Here is a 23036-nt window from a genome sequence, read left to right on the forward strand (position 1 = left end):
CGAATTGAAAGAACCGGGGCGACTCTTAACATGTTTTTGTTCCCGGAGCACTGCTTTATACGTGTTCTTTGTGCCTCTCTCCTTCTGTCCATCCCAACACGAAGCACTCGTGTAAATATAAATTGTAAGTGTTTATTATATAGTATGTATGCGTGAGTGCTTGCTAACTCACGGCGGAGATGTCATTCTCTAAACTCTGCCATGAGATGGCACTGTGTATCCACCATTTCTGTGGCGTCACACAGTAACATACACACAACTTTCACATACTCCTTTAACTCCTACATTATATTTGAATTATTTATCATCTCCTCAGCTTCAGCCGTTGCTCAAAATGTATGTATAATGTATGTCTCTGTAGGAGAGATTACACGATCAGGCGGTTTATCCTGTAACGTACGCAGCTCAAATCATATAAGCTGCATAATGACAAGGTTTTAAGCATTTAGCTGATGTTTTATAGAACATTTCAGGCGTGTAGACCAATAAAATTTAAATATGCTGTTGGAGCAAAAAAAAAAAAAACCCACACAAACGCTGCACTCTGTAACCTCTGTAGGTTTTAGTTTGTTTGCCCGATCTCCCTGCAAAGCAGGAGTCAGTTCAACAGGAGATGTAACATCAGCTGTGATTTGTGTTTTTGAAATTGCTGCAATGAATATGTTTGACCGTTACTCTTTTTGTGAAGATGTTTTGGCCTGCAGAGTAACGTAGATTTGTGCGTGTGTTTCAGGACCTCGTGTTCACACCGCTCAGGCCCGGCATGATGGGACACGCAGACGTGACGATCCACAGTCGAAACTCTGCCTCCTCGTCGCTGCGTCCCTGCCAGCGCACACTGCCACCCAAGTTCCTGCTAGCCGTCACGCCCAGGGTATGTGTGTGTGTGTGTGTGTGTGTGTGTGTGTGTGGCCAGATAAAGGAAAGTCCTTTTGTGTGTTTGTGTGGACAATCTGTGTGTGTGTGAGAGACAGACAAGCGTTTGGGTGGTCGTGGAAAGGGAAGAGGGAAGCGCAGTGCATGTTGCCTTTGTAGCCTTTCAACAATGAGCAACTCGTGTGTGTGCGTGTGTGTGTGTGTGTGTGCGCATGTGTGCTTGTGTGTGTGTGGTTGGGCTGTGGGGGTCACCACTCGCTTCCAGCTGCATTTAAAACAAACAAAGCCTCTAAAAAGGGCTTCTTGCTCAGTTTGTTCACCAACTGTTAAGCTTGCCATCTTCCTACACACACACACACACAGAACCTGCTGATTCAGTGAAACCTCAGTCTCTAATGTAAATCTCTAGATAGTAAAGTCCAATCTAAGTTTTTGTGTTTTTCAAATGAATAAACACAGAAATATACTTGTATCATGTTATCCTGAGATCTCCCTTCTCTTTCCCTCGCACAATATTTTCTTTTGTTTCAAATATAGAAAACCGAATTTTTCTTTTTGGTTTCCTAGGTGACAGCAGTTCCCATGGAGCGTTATTGTGACGACCGTAGCGCCGAGTACGAGTGGCGGGTGACACGCAGCGGAGGGGGCACTGTCTTCAAACAGTGTTTCCTCTACGGCTCCCCTGAACTTGCCTCAGACTGGTGCTCGAGGGCCAATGCCTTCCACCCACAATGCCCTGGGGGTGTGATGGCCCTCTACCCACGACATGGATGGTCCTTCATTCGGATACCTGGTATGTTTCTCACTCACTAACCTGATGCTACGTAGCTAAAGGGTAACACATTAACGAGCTTCCTCTCGTTAATAACTATCAGTGCAGCTGATAAATGACTATCGAAGGCCGACTGTTAGTCTGTGGGAAAAAAGCTCATAACATCTGTGATAGTAACTCATAGTTTAGCTCTACTTTCATTTGTATGAGTCATACTTTAACAGACACTTTTATCAAATGGTGGATATCCAGCTTTTTTGACTGAAGGGTGAAATAGGGGCCCGTGGGAGAATCTACAGAGGCCAGCCCAAGGTCAGCAGGGCAGAGCCGGGTACATCACTCTCCTCTGTCGCTGCCTGTCCGTCTGCCAAGCAGCCAATCCCTCACAATCTAATGGAACCGCTGAGATAAAGGGCTTCTGCAGAAGTTCACTCACATAAACTCCTACCACCGATTTCCATTGAGCTCCCAACACAGGGGGGCCATGGGCGTACGTGTGCTCGCAATCGCTTTTATCAGAAGAGCTCGGGCTCATTGAGTTAAGGGTCAGCTGGAGCAGAGTGGGAGCTGATTCGCTGCCAGGGCTCGGATGACTGATGGATGTTCAGGGTTAGAGAGGCCATTAGAGTTTTACAGACAACACTTCCCTTCTCACTGACCTGCGCAGCCCCTCTACCTCTGATAAACGGTCTCTGTCATGGATTATGATGACTGCTCTCTTTTTGCTTTGTGTTGTAACAGAGGTTCCTGGAACATAAAATGGACGTGTGTGTCCTTTTTACACTTGTTTGATAAGCCCGCAGTACGCACATTTTGCAGGTTTTGCTACTTGACGCACTTTTACTTCATATTGTGCACGATGCAACATAAAATCCTTTTAAAAAAATCTATAAACACGCTCTCTCAGATGGTAATATTGTAATGCTTGATTTTCGTCCTTGCACCCATCTGTGCATACATGCGCTTGTGAGAGTGTTTGTGTGTAAAAGTGAGAAACAAAACAAGTATTTGTGTGTCTGTGTGAGAACCTTCTGAAAGCTCTTGTGAAGTTATACGGAGGCAGACAAAGCGAGGAAGTTTAGCTACTGGTCATTGTTCAAGTGCTTAGTTAGGTAACACTAATAGATGGTCCGTCTGTGTGTGTGTGTGTGTGTGTGTGTGTGTGTGTGTGTACCATCGAGTCCATTCAGGGAACTCACACAGGGGAATGAGGTGTCTCTCACCTCTCCCTACACACTCTCCCACGCTCGGCAGCGCTGCCTTTTCACACACACACACACACACACACACGCACACACACAGGCTGAGGACAAGCTTCACCCCCGTCCCTCACGCTAACGGACGGCACGGCAAACTGATCTGAAATCAGTATCTGGCCGCTGCCTCGCAGTCCGTCTGGTCTCCCACTTCTTTCTCAGCCTCAGTAGGAAGGAAGTGACCCAACACTCCGGCACCCGTCCTCCGCTGAACACATTGTTGCCACATCAAGGCCCAGATATGTACAGTAGCCCAGCTGAAGTTTCCCACCCTCCCTCTCCTCTGCACTCCCAGCCCCACACCTTTCAGAACAAATGGCAGAGCTGAATAACTGTTTGTTTTGAGCGCCATGGCGTGAGTACGGCTGCCCGCTGATATCGACGGAGGAATCTAATCAGAGGACTTATTAGGAATCAGGCCACACAGGAGGAAAAAACAATTGAGGCTGTAATGTCTTGAGCCTCAGATATTTTGTTTTTGTTTTTGCTGTTATTATGATGGCGAGGACAAAGTTTTTCATCCACGAAACAATGAACTATCTACTCCACGTTAGTAACGTTAACATTGACGATGATGTGACACCGCCGCACCATTCCCATCAGCGGTGATCACAGAGAAGTGCGCAAGATGCACGCAGGGTATTATCAGCCATGAACTGAACCCATGCAGTCATTTAGTCTGAGCCACCAGGACATGACAGGAGAGAGGAGGTTTCAACTATAATTAGAGAGACATTCCAGTCTTGTTTGTTTGCTAAATTCCTGCAGTCCTGCGGTCACCTCTCTTTCACTTTCCCGGAAACTGCACATATAACCGTTGGTTTGCTTATATTCAAACGATTTCATGCAGAGAGTTTGGTATGCGTCAGGTTAGAGAAAGTTTTTTTTAATTCGCGTGCCGTGGGATTATTTGCAGAACATTCCAGCGCGACACAGGAATAACCTCCCTGGCTGTCTGTGTGGCCCCCCGTGTCGCTTTCAGTAATTAGAAGGAGCCGCTCCACAAAATGACGGCCTTCTCACTACAGCGCCGCCTCTTGATTCTTTTTCTAGCGTTATCGTGAGCTGGGAATGGACCGTCACTGCTGGAATATGTGTGAGTGTGTGTGTCTATGTATCAATCAGACTCTGAGAGAGAGAGAGAGAGAGAAACCAGTCAGGTCTGGCCCGGCAGCCCACATCAGGCTGTGGGAAATGCAGTTCTGCCTTCCTGTCCCTTCAAAGAAACTCTGCTCTCCAGCAAAATGGCAGGAAGCTTCCCCCGGCCATCTGATAGACGGGCACAAAACAACACAGACGGCCAGCCTCACCACATCACCGTCTGACTCTGCCCTTCGCAATGCTGCATTAAACTGGCACCGGTAACTGTCTGCGGAATTTAGCAGAGAGAAGAAGAAAAAAAACAACCCAAAAAACATCCAGCTAAGTGTGTAAAGGGACAGAGATGTTTTGATCTCCTGGTCTAATTTATGGCTGTTAATGTGACAGGAACAAGAAGGAGAAAAAAGTGTGTTTTACTGACACCACTTAAATCTCAAAGTAGACTGAAGGGGGAGACATTAGCCACATTATACCTCTACGGTGAGATCTTTAAACATGGAGGCCAAGTAGTATCTGTCTCACTCTGTCCCTTAGCCAGCTAGCTTTCATCTGTGGTGTGTGTCGAGGCAGCACTGGCCAGGGGTAACTAGCAGTAATCTATCTTAATGACAGAGTTCACAGTGGGCTGCTGTGGTGTGGTGAAGTTCCCCCCACGATACTCCGGGTCCTCCACAGACTGTCTGTCTCTTCCCCTGCTTAACGACTCCTAGAGACCCGAGAGCAGTGTTTTTACATGTCTGAGAGGAGACAGGGAGACAGTGATGTACTGTGTTTGCAAACATGTTCCATATATATATATCTCTATGTATCCATGCGTAAACGCAGTTCATCACTCACTTGTCTGTCACAAGTAGTAGTCACGTAGGCTCATTTTTTGGGGGGGGCTTTTCTGGAATGCGTGTCTGCTGCTCCAGAGTAGGCGTATAGTGGCCTCTGTACAACTTCACCAAGGCCCCGAGAAGACTTTTTAAAATCTCCTGGTTTCTCTCCCGTCTTTCAAAACCTCCCGTCGGCATCTGGCTCTTAGCCGTACTGATGCTGCAGCTGCGAGAAAATTAAGTTTGAGTCTGAGTTTTGTCAATAGGTGCAGAAGCAGCAAAGTAGTGTCAGGCTAATATTTCCATCATCAGCAGTGCTGAACAAGTGTTGCCCATTGACTTATTGATTGCACAGTGTAATATATCATTATACAGTGAGGGGCTGACGCTCGGTTCGATCGTTGATTCGACCCGCTCCGTGGCCCCCCATCTGTCTCTCTTTCTCACATAACCATCCATCCATCTTCTTTCATCAGCTCCTTTTCGATCGCATCTGGCCCACTTCCCTCTCTGGTTAGGGCGGCTCCATTCTCGGCTTTGGCAGCAGCAGCAGCAGCAACAGAGGGGAAGGGGACAGGACAGGACAGAAGATTGTAGTGGCGAATTAATGAAATTAGCGCCGTGGTTGGTTTGGGAGTATCAGGCGCCAGGCACCAGGGCTGGGCCGGGGTTAATTAGCTGGCAGCAGGCCTCTAATTGGGTCAGGACCGTGTCAGGCCCCTGGCTCTGGCCCTACAGGGATTGGATTACACCGTCGGGGGACAGACAGAAGGGGGAGGGAGAGTGTGTAGTAGCGGAGGAGGGAAGGAGGATGGAGAGGGAGCTGGAGGGTGCACGGTGGATGTGGTAGAAAAGGGGGAGAGAGAGGAGGGACAGGGGAGTGTAGCCTAATCTGCCAGCAGGAGGTAAGATGGGGAGGGCTGGCTGGGTGAATACCGCTGTGAGACTGGATTGGATTTAGGCGTGTGGGTGGGTGGGTGGAGTGCTATGAAAGGGGGGGCAGGGCAGGTGGTGTAGCTTGATATGTGTATCCATAGCAACGGCAGAGTGGTGTGACACCACATGGGATTTGCTTGTGTTTTTGGGGTGTGGTCTCAATGCAGTCCTTGTACTTGTCAGTCCACATTTAGAAAGTTGTTTTGCGTCCATTTCAGGACATTTAAATCCACATTTTTATTTTGTCACTCACTCTGGAGGGTCCTGCTGTTTTGGTTTTTATGCGAGGCGAGGTGATCTCACACTCCTTTTTGGCTTTGCCATCAGCTCTATGTGATGCTGTCACTCTGTAAACTCATTTTAACTGAGTGAATCTTGAAGGCCAATTCATTTAAAGCGCCACACGCCACAGATGTATAGACCCATTCATTTAAATGCTTCTAAGCCCTTGCACAATTCATGTTACATGCATGGTTACTACATCCAGTTTGCTCACATTTATGACCTATGGTCATGCATTTCACTGCAGCCACATGTAGCTTGTAATGTAAGCCATAAGTGTTATGTTGGAATGAGACCGACCACTAAAGCCCTCCCAAATCGCAATTATTCATTCTCTTGGCTTTGCTTTATAGGGAATAAGAGTGATATTTAGAAATAGGGATTTTCTGTATGGAGCACTAAATGTTTTGAACTCGGCCACCTCTCTCTGTAAGCCACATCGCCGCGCTTTAGGGAGTTTGGCTTGTTGCAGGAGTGAGATTTTTTTTTTTTTTTTTTTTTTTTGCAAACAGTCTCGTCATTTCTGTCGGACATCTGTTTCCCTTCTTTCCTTTGATTATTTTGCATCTTTTCTTTTTTTGTATCAATCCTTTCTTTGGATGTTGAAATAGTTCAAATCGCGATCAGACGGTGCCCGTCAGCTGGTACTCAAAGATTAAAATGGAGGGGGTATCATCCCTGTCGTCAAATATCAGACGGTGGCTTTCTTAAGGAGCAGCGCAGCTCTCCTATTAATGGTCTTCTTCATAATCCAGGCATAAACAAGAGGATTAGCCTGACTGTCCTGCCTCTTCATACAGAAACAATAGTATCCAACTGCTTAATATGGGATTTATAGATTTACAGTTTATGCCTTTCAAGAATTAGTTTAAATACATACCGCATTTAGTCCTGTTTGGCCTCAGACAGGGCCTTTAACCTATCTTCAAACATGACACTGGAGTCTGGCGGCTTAGATATAATCTTCTAAACAGAAACAGATTGGTGGCAGGGGTTGAGCAATATTGCCTTATATGAGCATTTGCATCTTTGCCAAGTCGTGGTTTGCATCTGGGTGGTTGGTAGTGTGGCCCACAGCGTTGGTTGGTGCCCTTGACTGAGCAACGGCCCCCGGTTAGACTGGCACCTGCGGTGAGCAGGCCTGTCTCATCTTAACCACAACATCACGGCCGCCGCCACTGTGCTAATACTGCCTCAGCGTAGCCGGAGCCACCACAGACCCCCTTCACTCTCCCGTCTGTCCCTCTCTGTCTGGACCTTTTTCCTTTTCTTCAAGTCTCTGCACGCCCCACTCTCTCCTTCTTTTTCTTTTTTTTTTACTTTTCGCTTCATCCACTTCCTTGACGCCAAGGCCAATTATAAGCCTTTGATGGCATGTGTTTGTGTATCTCAGGGATTGCGGTGTGCTGGTCTCTTGGTACGCACCATATTTGAGCCACAGCAATGTAACGACTGCCTACTTTCCAATAAATCTAGATTTAAGTTGGATCTGCTTCAGATTTAGTTTATTGTCTCTTGCTATTAGTGTATTACGAGCATCTTTTATCATCCTCCCATGCCTCCTTTTCCATTTCTTTAGTTTCCTTTCAGAATTTTAGCCCAACTCTTCTTCAAGTATTTTCATTCAGAATGACAACAATAGTGAAAAACATATATACTTTGTCTGCAATACACCAGCTGTCTGGAGGAAACCCAAGCAAGTGAAATTAAAGACCTAACTTTGATTCAGAGCTCATCCTTGCCTTGGACTTTGTGACCAGGGCCAAATGTATGTGAAAGGGCTGACACTCCACACTGACCTGTAGGTGAGCTCCACAATACCTCCCCAGAGTGTTTCCCCTGTTCATCTGTTCTATTAGTTCCTCTTTAACACCTCTACAGGCCCTGACCTTGTTTGGGGGCCTGTACTAAAGGGTCACAGGTCAGGGTTCAGCCTGAGTACACATTACCATAGAATGCTACAGCTTAAAAACGGAGAATGATCCAGTCGGTTTTCGTGAGTCTCGTTGGATCATCAAGCGTCCTGATTGTCTTTCAGCGATGACTTCATATTGGGGTTTTACGGATATTCTAGGAGAAAGTTGTCGTATGCATTTATTATCACAGTCTCAGTTGAAATATTCCGACCTTGTGTTTTGGATTAGTGGCACGTGATTTTAATGCGGTTGGTTACATTGCATTGACAAAGCAAGGAAATATGAATGGGAAATATTTATAAGCCCAGGTTTTCACTGTACAAAAGGTCTTGGGAACAAGTGTCCCAACTCGAGTCCGAGACGTCCAAGCCTGACTCTCCCAAAGGGACTCTCTTGTAACCCTGGCCTGACCCTGGACCTGGCCTTAGGTTTTCCCCACTCAGGGTCGCGACCCCTTGGTCAAACACCATAGTGTGCCTGTCATTGGGTCGATGGCAGCCACGGACCTTTTCTCATTCTGCCATTGTGCCAGATGACGTTAATTCCTCATCAGCTATACGCTGAGGGAACCACTTCAACAGCAGACCCAGGGTCAGATCGCTCCCCATTTGCTCTCCGTGGTCAATCATTTGACGGCTGAAGAATACCTGACAGTGGCAGCAACGTGACCGAGACCAACTGCCGGGCCTATTTGTTCGTCTTTTGTGCTATTGTGTGAAAACGAGAGTGTAAATCACTTTTCTCCCAATTTCTCTCTCTTTCATTCTCCCTTCTCGCTCTCTCTGCTCTCATCAGTAAGTCCTGTCAATAAGGCACACGCTTTCTTTAAACAAACGCCAGATCAGGGACAGATTTAGGAGGATTGATCCCAGGCTGATCCACTCCGGTGAAAGGGTCTTTATCCTGGAGAATGCAGCCTTATCGAAGACTTGTATTGATTAGGGGAGAGTTATTAACCTCTGAACTGATCGGACTGCTTTACTGTGTCATGCCATTAAGCAGATGTATTAAATCGTGATATTATGTTAACTCACGAAATAAAACAAGGCAAGCTTTGACTGTTTTGTTGATTAAAAAAAAAATGCATTTTTTTAATGTTTTATTGGACGTTCTGACTGTGTTAAATGAGAGTAAAGTCTTGATTTTTATTTCTTTGCCTCTTGTTATTCTAGATAAAGAGAGCCTGATCACAGAGAGCGGCAAACTGCACACTTTGGATATCCTACTGAGTCGGCTAAAGGCCCAGGGACACCGAGTCCTCATCTACTCCCAAATGACCCGCATGATAGACCTGTTGGAGGTAACGGCACACACACGCTCTCTCTCTGTCTCTCTCGCATGGGATGGGGTCATTGTGATTTGTTTAGGAAACTCTTGCTCATCTGAAATTAATTGTTAATTAAAAAGCAATTTAGTTTTAATTGTGCCATAACTGAAGACTTTGGAACCGTGAAATAAAACACGAATGCGCACACGCGTACCAACTACCAAAAATAATCTCTAACAACACACCTGTAATGTGTCATTTGCATACATCCCTGTTGTTCCAAGCCAGTTGTTGTAACTGGTCCCCCTTCCAATGGCGAGGCATTGAGCTCCAGTACCTCTAATAAGCCTGCCTGTCCCCCGTTAGCGCACTCATTAGATCGCTAATTAACAGGTCAGGGCTAATTAGCGGGGTCTCATCTGCAGGGGAGGCAGCCAGATGGGAAGGATGACTGGAAGGAGTGAGGAAAGAGGAGAGGGGGTGATGGGAGTGGCAAGGGTCTTTGGGTTAGAAGAGAAAGAAATTCAGCAGGACAAAGATAGGAGGGGAAAAGACGGGAACATGTAAGTAACACAAAGCCAGAAATGATAAACAGCCTTTATCTACACAGGATAAGTCTGAGCTGCTTTAATGGGCACAGAGTCAGCGCAGATATGTCATCATATTGTTTAGGTAATTAATGAACAAGAGCTGTTAAAATCATCAACTACATCCAACCCAGAGACACCTTCTCTGCGTTTAAACTTCTTGGCCAGCTGTAATCTGTTGTGGAGGCCAGGCGCAATCAGGGTTGAAGTTCATATAATTTGTCATATCTGCGTCACCGCTCTCCACAGGAAAACAATAGCGCAGCGCAATTTTTGCCAGCGGTCATGTGTTGAAAGCCTCGGCGCAACGCTCTATTGTTGCCTCCATATTTGTTGCAAACATCACTATGGAGCCAAAAGCCTCTGGCATGATGTCATTGGGAATTCCTTCCCCATTCACACGGCGCAGCACTGTTTGCACAGCCAAATCTTTTGATGGCAGATGGACCCGGCCCAGGTGGTTAAGGACTGTCTTCCTGTGTGTCTGGAAAGTCACGTTTACGGGCCGAGGGAAATCAGCAAGTCAGTCGTTCTGCGTTAATGTTCTTCTCACCGACATGTCCCACCTGTAGACGTCCCTTCAAGCTGTGATTTCCAGGTATAATTAGGGAATATCACATGGCCTATTTTACAGGATAAGTGACCTCATACAGTAAATGGGAGGCTGTGACAGCATCTCTGCTCGTGGGTTAAAGAGATCCACAAATTGATTCATATATTCACGCAATCTGGCTTCAGTTTTCCTCGTCCATATTATCTTTCTCATCGGTCGGGGATAAAAAACTTCTGCAGATGGAGTTGATTTCCTGAACATGAGACTGCGACTAAGAGTAAGAGTGAAGGAGAGGCTGATGCTAATCTCTGTCATTAGCGTCATTGTTTTCGTCGCCGCTTGGCTGCCGGTTCTTCTGGTGACTTCACGTCGTTGGGTGATGGATCGCCCGAGATCCGGGTGGCCTAAAGAAGAATAACATCACTGGTTTTCTCTGGCAGCAGTCGACGGTGGAGAAGGACCGCCAAGTTAGTGCCCTGCTGCTTGAGTTGTGTGTCTGCGGCTGCTTAGACGGCACTTTACTGTCGACTTAGATTACAGTGCTGCCGGGAATGCCCACTCTGACTCTGTGGTACTGCAGCCGGAAAATCAGCAGCAGATTCTTTTATCAAAGAATACAGATTACAGATATTCAGCTCTGACTATGTTTGCCTGTCAGCTCCTCGTTATTAACCAATAAAAAAGTGGAATACCGTTGATTAAATTTAGATTTTTTTTTATGATGCATTTATGATACGTTCTGACTTTATCTCTTTTTATGACTTATTATATATTTCTACACTGTGAGTAGAAAAAGAAAAGTGTAGCCTGGGAAAACAAATTAAGAGCCGTGTTATAGGGATTATGGGTAGTAAAGTTTATTTATTGTGGCCTGTAAGTGAAGCTGATGGATGGATATTTTCCAAGCTCCCGATCACGTTCATGCAACAGTCTGGAGTGGAACGCGATTCTTAGCATCTAAAAATTGTTGGACTCAAAAGGATTCAAACTGATGCAGCACAGCCAGAGATATCGAAATTTCTAGTTCCACACATTCATCAAACCGGGCGCCTACATTACCCAGAGTGCAACTTGACAGCAGATGGTTCAGATATTTGTGTGTTATGCTGATAGCTGCTAACGTAGCCTGGAGCCTCTGGCCTCGAACAGGGATGAGGACTGAGCTATAGAGGGAGAGAGAGAGAGCTCCCTTTCTTTAACTCGCAGTTTTATAAACCCAACCCGATGGTGACTTGAGTGACATCACTTGAGGCAATTTGTCAGACTGCGCTACTGCCCCCCTGGAGCCACTAAAGGTTTTATACAACTTGCAGCGTTCAAACAAGTTTTGATGGCTTTTCCAGTCTCAGGCTGGTAGAATATGTTGGTACTGTATGCATTACAGCGCTAAAAGCAGTTATGACACACTGGTGTGAGTTGCACTTCTAATGAACACATCATGGTGTTGGCGGTCTATGCTGTTTGCTGGCTAAAATGTATTTATAGTGCCACTACATCATGTTCTTTTTAAGTGGTATTTTTTTGCAGTTGTTGGGACAGGAACAGACTGTGACCATGCACACTGTGTTCCCAAAAACTGTAATAAATACACAATGTGACCATGTACTTCTAAGAGTTTTTTTTGTTCCTTTCTTTTCTTGACTTTGGGGACTCATTATTGTTTGAAAAGTTGAGAACAACCTGGCTGCCAGTCTAAGAGGCGGTTTTTCATGCACGGGCGAATGCCAACTCCGAAGATTTAAAGTACAAATCCAATTTGAGCGGCGACAGAAATACAAGACAGGAAAGAGGAAATTTAATCATGCTTTTAAACCAATGTGTGTTCTCCCATGCCTCTCTCCTCTCATACATCATTTCAAGTGTGTTTGTCAGATAACACAACCGTCGAGGTTTGTTTTTACTAAATATGATCCTGCTGACAGTTATTTGGACATTTTGTCAGCTTGACTTGAACCCACACCTTGATTTATAACATTTGCAACAAAATACAAGAGGAAATTGCCAGCTGTTGAGGTATAGATTTCAGTGTGGCAGCACTGTTGGAGGAACTCCATAGCAGGACTCAACAAACTTCAACACGTGGCAGTTGAACAGACTGAAGTGATCTTCTAAAACTTTTTGTTTCCCTGATGATTCAACCATAAATGAGTCTTTAAGATAAAGAAGGCTGAATAAGGCTTTCTACAAGAGCAACAATATCTGCAACATCCTGCTGGCAAACCATCAAACCTCAATTCAACAAGGTCAGCAGCAGTTTGGCGAGCACGGGGCTAATGGTCCCTAATGTAGTGTTCACTCAGAGCAGATGGGGCTGTTGGGAACAGAGCCAGACACACACAGAAAGGAGGGCCGGAGGCCCCAAGCGTCATGACAGAGGTTTGGGAGGGGTCACAGAAAACATAGTGTCAAATCATTGATATCATTGGTAATGATTGTGAGAGGTGAGTTGTGATGTGTGCCAGCAATTGTGAGCACTTTCTTGGTTTCAGGGGCACTGACATGTTTGAGTGAGGAGGTCAGGGGTTCGGGCCAACACTTAAAAAGAGATCAACATGTCACCTAATCACTGCTGTTGCACTCAAGAATCCCTCCCATCGGACATAACACCCACACGCAAACACACACACACACACGTATACAGAACAGCTCAGCAGACATTGGGGGGGTGTAGAATATCAAATTTGGCATTTCTCAATGTCTCTCTAGGCTGGGATTGAGGTTTTAAGTCAGCAAATACGCATAAGAAATGTGGGATGTTGATATTTTGGACACAAAAGTTGCTTTCACGCAGAAAATCTTACATTACAGATTAGTATTTCTTCACCCTTGGACCTTAACTAGTAGACCTACAGGGCTTATCTGCTCCTCGGGGGGAAAGAGTTAAATAGCGAAGCATATTTGAGAGCTCAAACTCAGGAAAAACAGTTTCCAGTTCGTTCGAGTTTGGAGAGTCTGTAATTTGTCGGTTTCAAAATCGGTAGTGAAGGTGAAGGCTGTGGTCATGTTGCACAAATCCATGAATTCAAACCTTATTCAAGAATTCCACGCAGGACTGGAAAGCAATTTAAAAATGAGTTCTTTTGATAACCAGTTATATTTGAACTTTTTTTTTTAATCTCTCCAGGAGTACATGGTTTACCGTAAGCACACCTACATGCGCCTCGATGGATCCTCCAAGATTTCTGAGCGCAGAGACATGGTGGCTGACTTCCAGAGCCGGTGGGTAAAGACAGATATGATCTACAGTATGTGTGTGTGTTTGAGTATGTGCAGGAAACCAAACACCCCTTCTATTTTTGCCAAAAAACTACCCGTAAATCTGCCTTTTTCGTATATTGCAGCAATCAGCGAACAGTTTAATCTTACATGCGTGCGTCCAAATATGTGCCTGTGCCTATATTTCCTCCAAACGCTCTGGTTTACATTAGTGTGCGGCTCTGAGGCGCCGGCCTGGTTCTCGTTGTAGGTGAGAGAGCTTGTGGCTTATTTTGCGGCGGCCCTCTTCAATTGGTATCAGGTACAGGTTTGACTTTGCAGGCCTCTCTCCTCTTAAAGTTTTAATGAGTTATAACAAACTGTGTCATCGTGAATCATGCCCAGTTGTGCCGCCAGGCTTTGAATTAATGTTGACATGGTTCTTAACTTGCATTGTAACTTAATTTTGTGCCCTGATACTGTATATGGATATCTGTACTGTGCCAGTTGTAAATGATACCTTCGATTCTCTCCCTCCCCTCTTTGCTCCCTCCCTCCCCCCACTGCCCACTGCAGGACGGATATCTTTGTCTTTCTGCTGAGTACGAGGGCTGGAGGGCTCGGCATTAACTTGACTGCTGCTGACACTGTGAGTCACTGAAGGAAAAAACACTGCACCAATACAATCTCAAAGCTTCAACAGCAGTAACATTTCTTATTTATTCAGATAATATGTTGACATACTGACCATATCATATATATGTGTGTGTGTGTGTGTGTGTGTGTGTGTGTGTGTGTGTGTAAGGGTGGTGAACATGTATATATAAATGCTGATGTCTCTCTCTTAGTCTTAGTATAATCTCCCTGTGTGTCCCCGTTCACGTGGGATTAGCTTTCATGACAATGACTTTGTGAGTGAGACAATGACTGTTAACACAAGACATCTGTCATGTTAAAGGGCATTTCACTGGGGATAACACATCGCTGTATTAAGTCTCAGAAATGACGAAGGGAAGGGATCATGCATCATGTTTGAGCTTTCAGCGCCCAAATTGAATCATTTGTTCCAAACAATAACAATTACTTGAGCAATGATATCGTGTTTTTGTCGAAAAGTAAAGGTTTTGTTTTCCCCTTTCAGGTCATCTTCTACGACAGTGACTGGAACCCCACAGTGGACCAGCAGGCCATGGACAGAGCTCACAGGCTGGGTCAGACCAAGCAGGTCACTGTCTATCGGCTCATCTGTCAGGGTACGATCGAGGAGAGGATCCTGCAGCGGGCCAAGGAGAAGAGCGAGGTCTGAAACACAAGCACTCATTCATACAACGTCCAAAATTTGACACAGTTTGAGAGTCAGTCTATTAACGCTTTATTGTTCTTGTCTAATAAGATCCAAAGGGTGGTGATCTCTGGAGGCAACTTTAAACCAGACACACTCAAACCCAAAGAGGTGGTCAGCCTGTTACTGGACGACGACGAGCTGGAGAAGAAATGTGAGTGTTTTTACACACCTTTGTCTTCTTTGCGTAAAAGCCAACCCTGACCGTAACGATAATACGATGTGTCTTCTCCTGTAGTGCGTCAGAGACAGGAGGAGAAGAGGCAGCAGGAGGAGAGCAGCAAGGTGAAAGAGCGCAAGAGAAAGAGGGAGAAGTACGCAGAGAAGGTACGGTACAACGTGACGGGCAGAAACCTCAAAATGCATGGTTGGTAGAGCGTAGAGAAGAATGAAGAAAAGAACAAATGTGGGACGTTAAATAGGAAAGTGATGAGGTGAGAGGGGAAGGAATGAGGTAATGGAGGAAGACAAGCAGCCGTCAATAGAGGCTGCATTAACACCTCGTCAGGAATGACTCCAAACACAGAGGAGGAATGTCCGAGAAGACCAGGGGGCCTTTATATCAAAATCCACTCATGAACATGGCTGTGCTAATCAAATCATGATGATCTGTATATTAGATTATGAGACAACTTTTGCGTCAAGATGACTTTTTTGGCTCACACACACAGTGTCCAAAATGCAAAGGGTTCACCCTCCAGGGAGCATGAATTTGCTGTGTAAACTTAATTTCAGTCAGACTGTTAGATGTTAATGTTTCTTGCGTATAAGTGTAGACTTTGATCCGAGAGGTCAGGTCAGAGAGTCGACAAAAAGATTTGGATTTGTTCTCTGGGGATCACGATTAACCAGAGCAAATTTCATGGAAATCCAACCATTCGTTTGAGATACCTTGTCATGGGCTTAAGTAGTGCTAGATGTGAGGTCGGGGGGGTCACAAAAATCATTAGATGTCAACCTCTGGGGACCGTATCCATACCAGATTTCACGACAATCTGGCCTGTACTTGTTGAGTTATCTTGCTCTGGACTCTGGACAGACGGACGTCCTTAGTCCATGAAGAGGACACTGATGACTGAGAGGTGATGATGTGAGATTCAGCTACAACAAGGAATGGGTGTAAAATGTATGAAACCTAATCTGTCCCCTTCTCCCTCTCCCCCTTTTCCGTTTCTGTCACGCAGAAGAAGAACGAGGAGTCGGAAAACAAGAGGAAAAAGGAGGTGAACCTGGTCATCTCCCATGCACCCTCAGCCGACAACTCCAACCTCTCTGCGGACGGAGACGACTCCTTCATCAGTGTTGAGATGGACTCGGCCATGCCAAGTCCCTTTAGTGAGGTGAGGGAAAGCCGGAGGGGAGTAATTGTTTCGTTACCAAAGTGGAGGAGGAGAAAAATAAGTGTGATTTATGATACAGGCGATGGTAATGGCTGCTCCATTAGCTCACTTGGTGTGAATCCACAAACGGTCTCTTCTTGATATTCACTCCTTATTTGGTTTGATTCCTCGCTTTCCATGTGTTCTTCTTTCATTCCACCATCTCTCACTTCCTCACTCCCTTCTTTACGCTCTTTATTCCTCTCTTTCTCTCTATCCATCCTTTCTCCTCTTCCCGTGCCTCCTTCCCTTCCTTTGCCACATTGTTCCTCCTTGCATTGTTCCTCAATTGGTTTCCTTTGCCGTACCGGGTTCCGGGTCCCGGGTCCCTCGTTCCCTGTGGTGCTGACCCCTAGCCTGTGTGTGTGTCTGTGTCCCCCCCTGTGCACGGTCAGATCTCCCTGAGCAGCGAGCTCCAGCCGGGCTCGTTGCCCCCCGATGCCGACGCAGACGAGAGCAGCAGCGACATGCTGGTGATCGTGGACGATCCGGTGTCCTCTGCGCATCAGTCACGTGCCACCAACTCCCCCTCCTCTGTGTCTGGATCGGTCTCCGACAACATGAATGGTGAGAGAGCAAATACATTTCAGGCGACCTTTGACTTCGATGTTTGAGCAGGAGGAACAACACACTTTGAATGAATGAATGAATTATTAGAATTTCTCTCATGAAAATAATCAATTGAAGTACAGTAATTAAGTACAATTTGAGGTGCTTGTAACTGAGTATTTACATTTTATGCAACTTAATGCTTCTACTCCATTTTATAAAGATAAACCTTTTTTAATTCTACTTTTATCTGACAGCTCTAGTTATTATTTGAAATTGGCTTGGCTTTAACATCTAAAACATTAAAATGCTGCTTACGTGTTAATGAATCATTAATAATCCAATATTGATATTTATACTAACCTAACACTGTGAATGGGGACATTTAGCCTTATGTGTACTTTTGACACTTGATGTACATTTTGTACATTTACTTTTATTTTTACTTTTACTTTTACAGATGAAATCCAAATCAGTCTTGAGCTTTAAAATCTTAATTTAACCCTAAAGTGTAGGGTATAATCAGCACATAGAACTATCTAGCCTCTCATAGGAACATTTCTGCTCTGTCCCACGCTGTTCATCTATGATGGTTTCCTAATTTCAGATAATCCTGACACAAACCATCTTTGCAGCTGCACCTCGTTCCAAATAAAACATAACCTGTGTTATCTGTGAGACAGCATCGTCGTGTTAGAACAGCGTGACTCACGTGAAGGTCGTCACAGCACACAGAAGTCCATGTTACCTCACCACTATCAGGATCTGTGTTTTTATAGGCTTGCGTGCACAAGTGGTCCGTTACCTCATCTGTGTTTTGCAGCTGCTCATTTAGATTTATGAGGGTTTTATTTTGACTTGGCTACAGTGCATCAGCTCCGTACTGTGGGATCCAGATAGATAGTGAGCGTATAGTTTTATATTGCGTATATATTTGTACTTTGGATGCGTTGCAATAAGGTAATCCCTCCTAAATTCATGCAGCTTCATTTGAAACCCGTTTGGGATTTTTGCTGCCATGCTACGAGATTCCTGCCAGACAGATTATTAATGACCGCTGCTTAAAAAAAAAAAAGCTGGGAAAAAGTCGGTGCTTTCAGAGACGTGAATGACGTTCTAATGAAAGGTTTGAACGACAGAACGAAGGTTAGAAAACGTATAGCAATCGGTGAACTTGTATAAGCGAGTGAAAAGGGAGGAAGGGTGAGATAAAGGGATCTGAAGGGAGGGTAAGAGTGAGGGATTTGTGGAGAGGTTTTCATCTGTGCCTGGGTGTTACTGATAGGATAGGCTCACCCCCCCAACACACACACACACACACACACACACACACACACACACACAGACGGGTTGTACACCACAGCGTTTGGATGAAAATAAAGACTCAGTGGAGAGAGTGGGCAGTCGAAAAGAGGGGGAGAAGGTACGGGAAGGATTAGGCACATTACCAGTGATGCAGACACTGGCTGTAATTCTGCAAACTGTGTGGAAAATAAGAGCAGTATTCCAGGTTTTGCTTGAATCTGTACTTAGGGTAAAGATGACTAATGATTAATGTGTAATAATTCTTCTATATTACAGTAAAACCCAAGCCAGATAGAACAGCTCTCACGACACTGTGTATTCCTGCCTAACATGATTTCTGTATCATCCGTTTAAGCCAGTTTGAATTCAAAGAACTGTCAATAGATAGTATATAAATAGGAGACGTATTTTTTGTTTCTGATCTCTTTCATCCATTCGTCTCTTCAGGTGTTTCAGCCTCGGACACGATCAGTCCCGGCAGAGGTCGGTCTGGACGGAGTCGGGGGCGGCCTAAAGGATCTGGAGGCAGCGCAAAGTCTGGAGGGAAAGGACGCGGGCGCAAGTCGACGGCGGGCAGTGCGGCAGCTATGGCGGGAGCGATGGCCGGTGCGGCAGCCGCATCAGCAGCAGCGTACGCTGCTTACGGTTACAGTGTTTCTAAAGGTCAGTGAATGTTTTAGAGCTTAGATGGATGGATGTTATCACATTTCTTAGTGAAACATCTCTGATGGCTCGAGTAGAAGGAATTGCTTTCCTCAGTCTGGAAGTTTTCTTCTCTGTTATTTCACATTTTGGGGAGTTTTGTTTCCAGATAAATTCTTTTTGCCTCTAACTGTAATTAAAGAACAAGCACAACAACAAGCTAAACTATCCTCATTTCACTAAAAACAAGTTACAGCTGAAGAGAAAGGCCTTTGTTAGCAGCTACATCACACTGTGTTTGTGATCTGTTCTGCTGACCTGGCCTAAACATCGTTCTCAAAGCTTCTTTCTCAGTGACTTTGTTGTTCTGGCGTATGGCAACAACATCAGAGAGATATTTCTAAACTTCAAATTTGGAACAGAAAGTTAAAACTTGAGATTTACTGTGGGAACTGGGGAATTAATTTTGGCCTAACATATCAGGGTATGATATAAATTCCATATTCCACAAATCCATCAGCAGTCATTTCATACTCATCACTCTGCTGCTCTGAGTTTCTTTTTTTTTCTTTTTTTTTAACAGAAATGTTTTCATACATAATAAATTCTACTTTTTTCTTCTTTACCTGATTTGATCTTCATGTTTTTTCACATTAAAAGCCTACGTTTTAAAGGGGAAAGCTGTAAGACTTTTAACATGAAAATTCTGGAGGAAGTGAGTTCCATTCATGGTAACCTGACATTGTTTGGGAAAATAGGCAAATGGACATTTTGCTGAATGTTTTAAGAGGTAACGGTAAACATAGAAAGTCCTGGTTCTTTCATTAGAGACTAACCATGTCCATGTCCGGCCCTCCTTCCAGCAGGCCTCGCTGCGTCCAGCCCCCTGCAGCCTTCCTTGGGCCGGTCTGGTACCAGCCCCGCTTTCAATCCCAGCAGGAGCTCCTCTCCACAGGCCAAAGGAGGCGCCTCCACCCCGAGCCCCCACAAACAGCTGGCCCACGGCCACCACCACAGCAGCCACGGTGCCGTTAGGAAAGGCAAGGGCCCTGGTGGTCCCGGGGCTCGATAATGCACTCATACACACATGAATGTTCCCTCACACACATACGCACAACTCTTGATATAGAACACACACACACACACATACACACAGATAACTGACCTACTCTCACTGTGATCCCCACAGACGCCCTATGCCTAGACTGATAAATAGGGAATACAGTATATATAGTAACTACGGCTCGCTATCTGGAGGACCATGCTGTGTCTGTTGGCTCAGCAACTTAAAGGACCCTCTTCACACCTACACACACACACACACACACACACACACACACACACACACAATCATTTAAAGGTACAGTCTCTACCAGCCTCCACATTTCTTTCAGTTCAGTTTTATTTTAACGCGTCCAGGTTGGTGTACAAAATCTGCCTTGAGTATTTTTGTTTGCATCGTGGACAAGAGTATTTCCAAAAGCTTATTTTTTTTCTGAGAAGACAGTCTGTCCTTTTCTATCCATAACAGCAAACTCTTTTAAGTTGCTACCCAGCTGCGATGTTACAGCACAGACGCGAACCAACACATGTAGCGCAAAGGGCTTCGAAATCCTTGTGATTGCTCGAGGGTTAGGGAGACAAAGGAGTTCCTGTCAAATGCACTGAGCCACGTCTTCCGTTTTTTGATGTTACTACTCTCATACATGTACATTAGGTTATTTAATTGTTCTGTAGATATGCTCGATGCAAACCCCGTGGATGATTCTGCATTTAACAGAGCTTAGTGTGAACCCATACCGTACCAACCTACACTTAACCAAACAATACAGCTTTTCTACTAAAGCTCTTATTTTTCTAACGACGATGTGAGCACCCGTACCGACATGGCAGGTCTTTAGCATTTTGAAAAATTTCTTGTCCATAAAATATATACCCGTACGGAAAGGAAATCGATTATATATTTTTTGTCCAGTGGGAAAATGAATGAATGGATGATGTAAAAAAGAAAAATTATATTCCAAAATGAGGGGTACCGGTTGATACGGCAATGCTGCTAACTGCTAAATTTGTGAATTCACTCAGATTATTTGGTTGTCTAATATTTAAGTTATTTGAGTTATGTTTAAAAAATGGGCAATTCACGATAATTGTGAATGGGATGTTCACCTGTAAAACAGTGTAAATTGTACTAAAGCCATTCTTACTTTTCAGAAGTTGTTTTTTTTGTGATGAGGAGTCCGTGGTTCTCTTTGATGTCATTGATGTTTTAGAAGAAGAAGAAGATGAAAAAAAAACAAAAAAACATTTGCATCAGTGTCCTAAGTTGAGCACTACATCTGTTCTAGGTTTGTTTGTTTTGTGTTAATAGTGTGATTAAAATATGATGTTCTATATGGATGTACATAATGATGAGAGCGACATTTCCTCTGGCTTTTCCCTCATTTGTCTATTTTTATAGGTCATGTGTACATATGAAGAAATGCATCAGCCATTTTACTAACAGGAAGAGCCAACTGAAAATAAAGGAGTGCTAAATCAGTCTTTGAATTCTTCTGTTTTTTTTATGTTCAGCGTTGTTCAAGACAACACATTAACATTTATCTATTTATTTATTTATTCATTTACCCACAAAGGGTAGATAAAATAATAGAAACATGAACAATATTTGGAATAAAAAAAAAAACCTACACAAAAACATGAACATGGGTTAAAAGAGATATGGGAGGCCATAAATTACTCCTGATATATACATAGCTGCTGTGACCGGTGCTGGTCCATAGCTCCATATCTCGTCGCTGTTAAATAATACAATAAACATACAGAGCCGTCATCACTGCTAATGGACCTTCATATCAGCTGAAGGGTATCCTTTGGCTTTCCTAGAAGATAAACCCCTCTGCATGAGTGAAAACACTTCTTCAGACTATGTTTCTTTCCTCTTGAGTCTGGGTTTTTTGTTTCATACTCCATGTTCTACACAGTGTTCAACATTATCATAGCAGTATTGAATCAACTGTGGTTTTTGAAATCATAATTTTGTGGTCTCTGGCGACTATGCTGGCTGTAAAGCTCTTAAGTCCCTGTTCTGCTTACTTTGCCATGTTAAATAATTTTGCACTGACCCAATACCATTTGCAATCGTAGATTTGTATGTTTACACACCAAAACTGGAACCTGATCTCTGCAAAACTTACTAAAACTTGTTGGGTATTCCAAATCTCTTCACTAAGCCTGCAAACTACAACCACATTTTCACTTTGCATTCAGTTTACGATTCAAAAATTACAAACAAATCTCAGTTGGAAGGCCGTAGGGCACATCCAGTCCAGTTTGTTTGCTCCCAGCATTCAAAAATTACAACAAAAAATAAATTAAAAATCAGCTGTAATCTTTCCAGAAACAATTTCCCTGTCACTCAGAATAATCTGCAGACCTCGCCGTGGACAGTTTTTATTGGAACTACTTTCTATTGAAGAAATAGTCCCTATGAAAACTTTTCAGAGTGAGACTTCATTGTTTTTGGAAAGACTTGTTGTTTTCTAAATGTCGTTTTTTTTTTTAAAGTGCTTTGAGCAGCGCAAACCAAATTCCATTCACATCCATTGTATTTGGAGTGGAGGAAATCGCCAAAATCAGATATCTAAATCTCTGGCACCTTAAACATCTATCTACAAGGCTCGACAGCACCCTGAGTTTGTGAGAAAGATGGATTTTTTTCTTTATTTTTTTTAGAATTTGGGTGACCTGACCCTTAAAGTTAATACATTTCACATGATGTTGACCTGAATAAAAAGTACAGACACAAACCCAATCGAGACCTGAGAGGTCAATGCTCTGTAGTGCACTTGAATTAATGGGAGTATTTTTTCACATGGTTCGGTGTACGACCGGTAAGATTTCATCTCGATGAGCACCTCAGGAGCTTGTTCTTCCTGGTGCACTCTGACATAACCACGGAGCAGACTGTAAACACAGGACTTCCAGGTCTGGGCTTGTTCCCAGCCAGTTCCCTGCACCTCGATAGACTCTTGATTTGAATCACGTCCAAGGTACAAGCTGCTCCGGGCCAATGTTTGGGAGTGTCCAACGTATGTTTGTGTGTATACTTAAAGAGACTGTGCCAAGAAGTACAGAGTTATCTGGAAAATGCTGAGTACAATCAGGACATGGACTGATCTAGGCTTCATATGCTTCTTGGAATAAGTCTGCTGCCTTGTATGGCTATCAAATGTGCAGTTGGCATATATGGTGTGTTTT

At 44.3% G+C, this 23036-nt stretch overlaps 1 protein-coding gene across 4 annotated transcripts in view; it reads left to right on the forward strand.

The window, feature by feature from the left end:
* The window catches only part of ino80 (INO80 complex ATPase subunit), a 34103-nt gene extending 12785 nt beyond the window's left edge, over positions 1-21318 (forward strand). For 3 of the 4 annotated variants that reach the window (XM_027284463.1, XM_027284460.1, XM_027284461.1), the window contains 12 exons: positions 734-874; positions 1444-1669; positions 9130-9257; positions 13489-13583; positions 14136-14208; positions 14701-14859; positions 14953-15055; positions 15140-15228; positions 16086-16241; positions 16676-16847; positions 18582-18797; positions 19640-21318. In XM_027284463.1, the coding sequence (XP_027140264.1) occupies positions 734-874; positions 1444-1669; positions 9130-9257; positions 13489-13583; positions 14136-14208; positions 14701-14859; positions 14953-15055; positions 15140-15228; positions 16086-16241; positions 16676-16847; positions 18582-18797; positions 19640-19848 (1767 nt within the window). In that variant the 3' untranslated portion in view covers positions 19849-21318. The remainder of the gene's footprint in view (positions 1-733; positions 875-1443; positions 1670-9129; positions 9258-13488; positions 13584-14135; positions 14209-14700; positions 14860-14952; positions 15056-15139; positions 15229-16085; positions 16242-16675; positions 16848-18581; positions 18798-19639) is intronic. The other variant, XM_027284462.1, reaches the window with a different exon arrangement.
* Positions 21319-23036: the final 1718 nt, after the last annotated feature.

This window comes from Larimichthys crocea, chromosome XI, assembly GCF_000972845.2.
Source record: "Larimichthys crocea isolate SSNF chromosome XI, L_crocea_2.0, whole genome shotgun sequence".
In the NCBI taxonomy this organism is placed as follows: Eukaryota; Metazoa; Chordata; class Actinopteri; family Sciaenidae; genus Larimichthys; species Larimichthys crocea.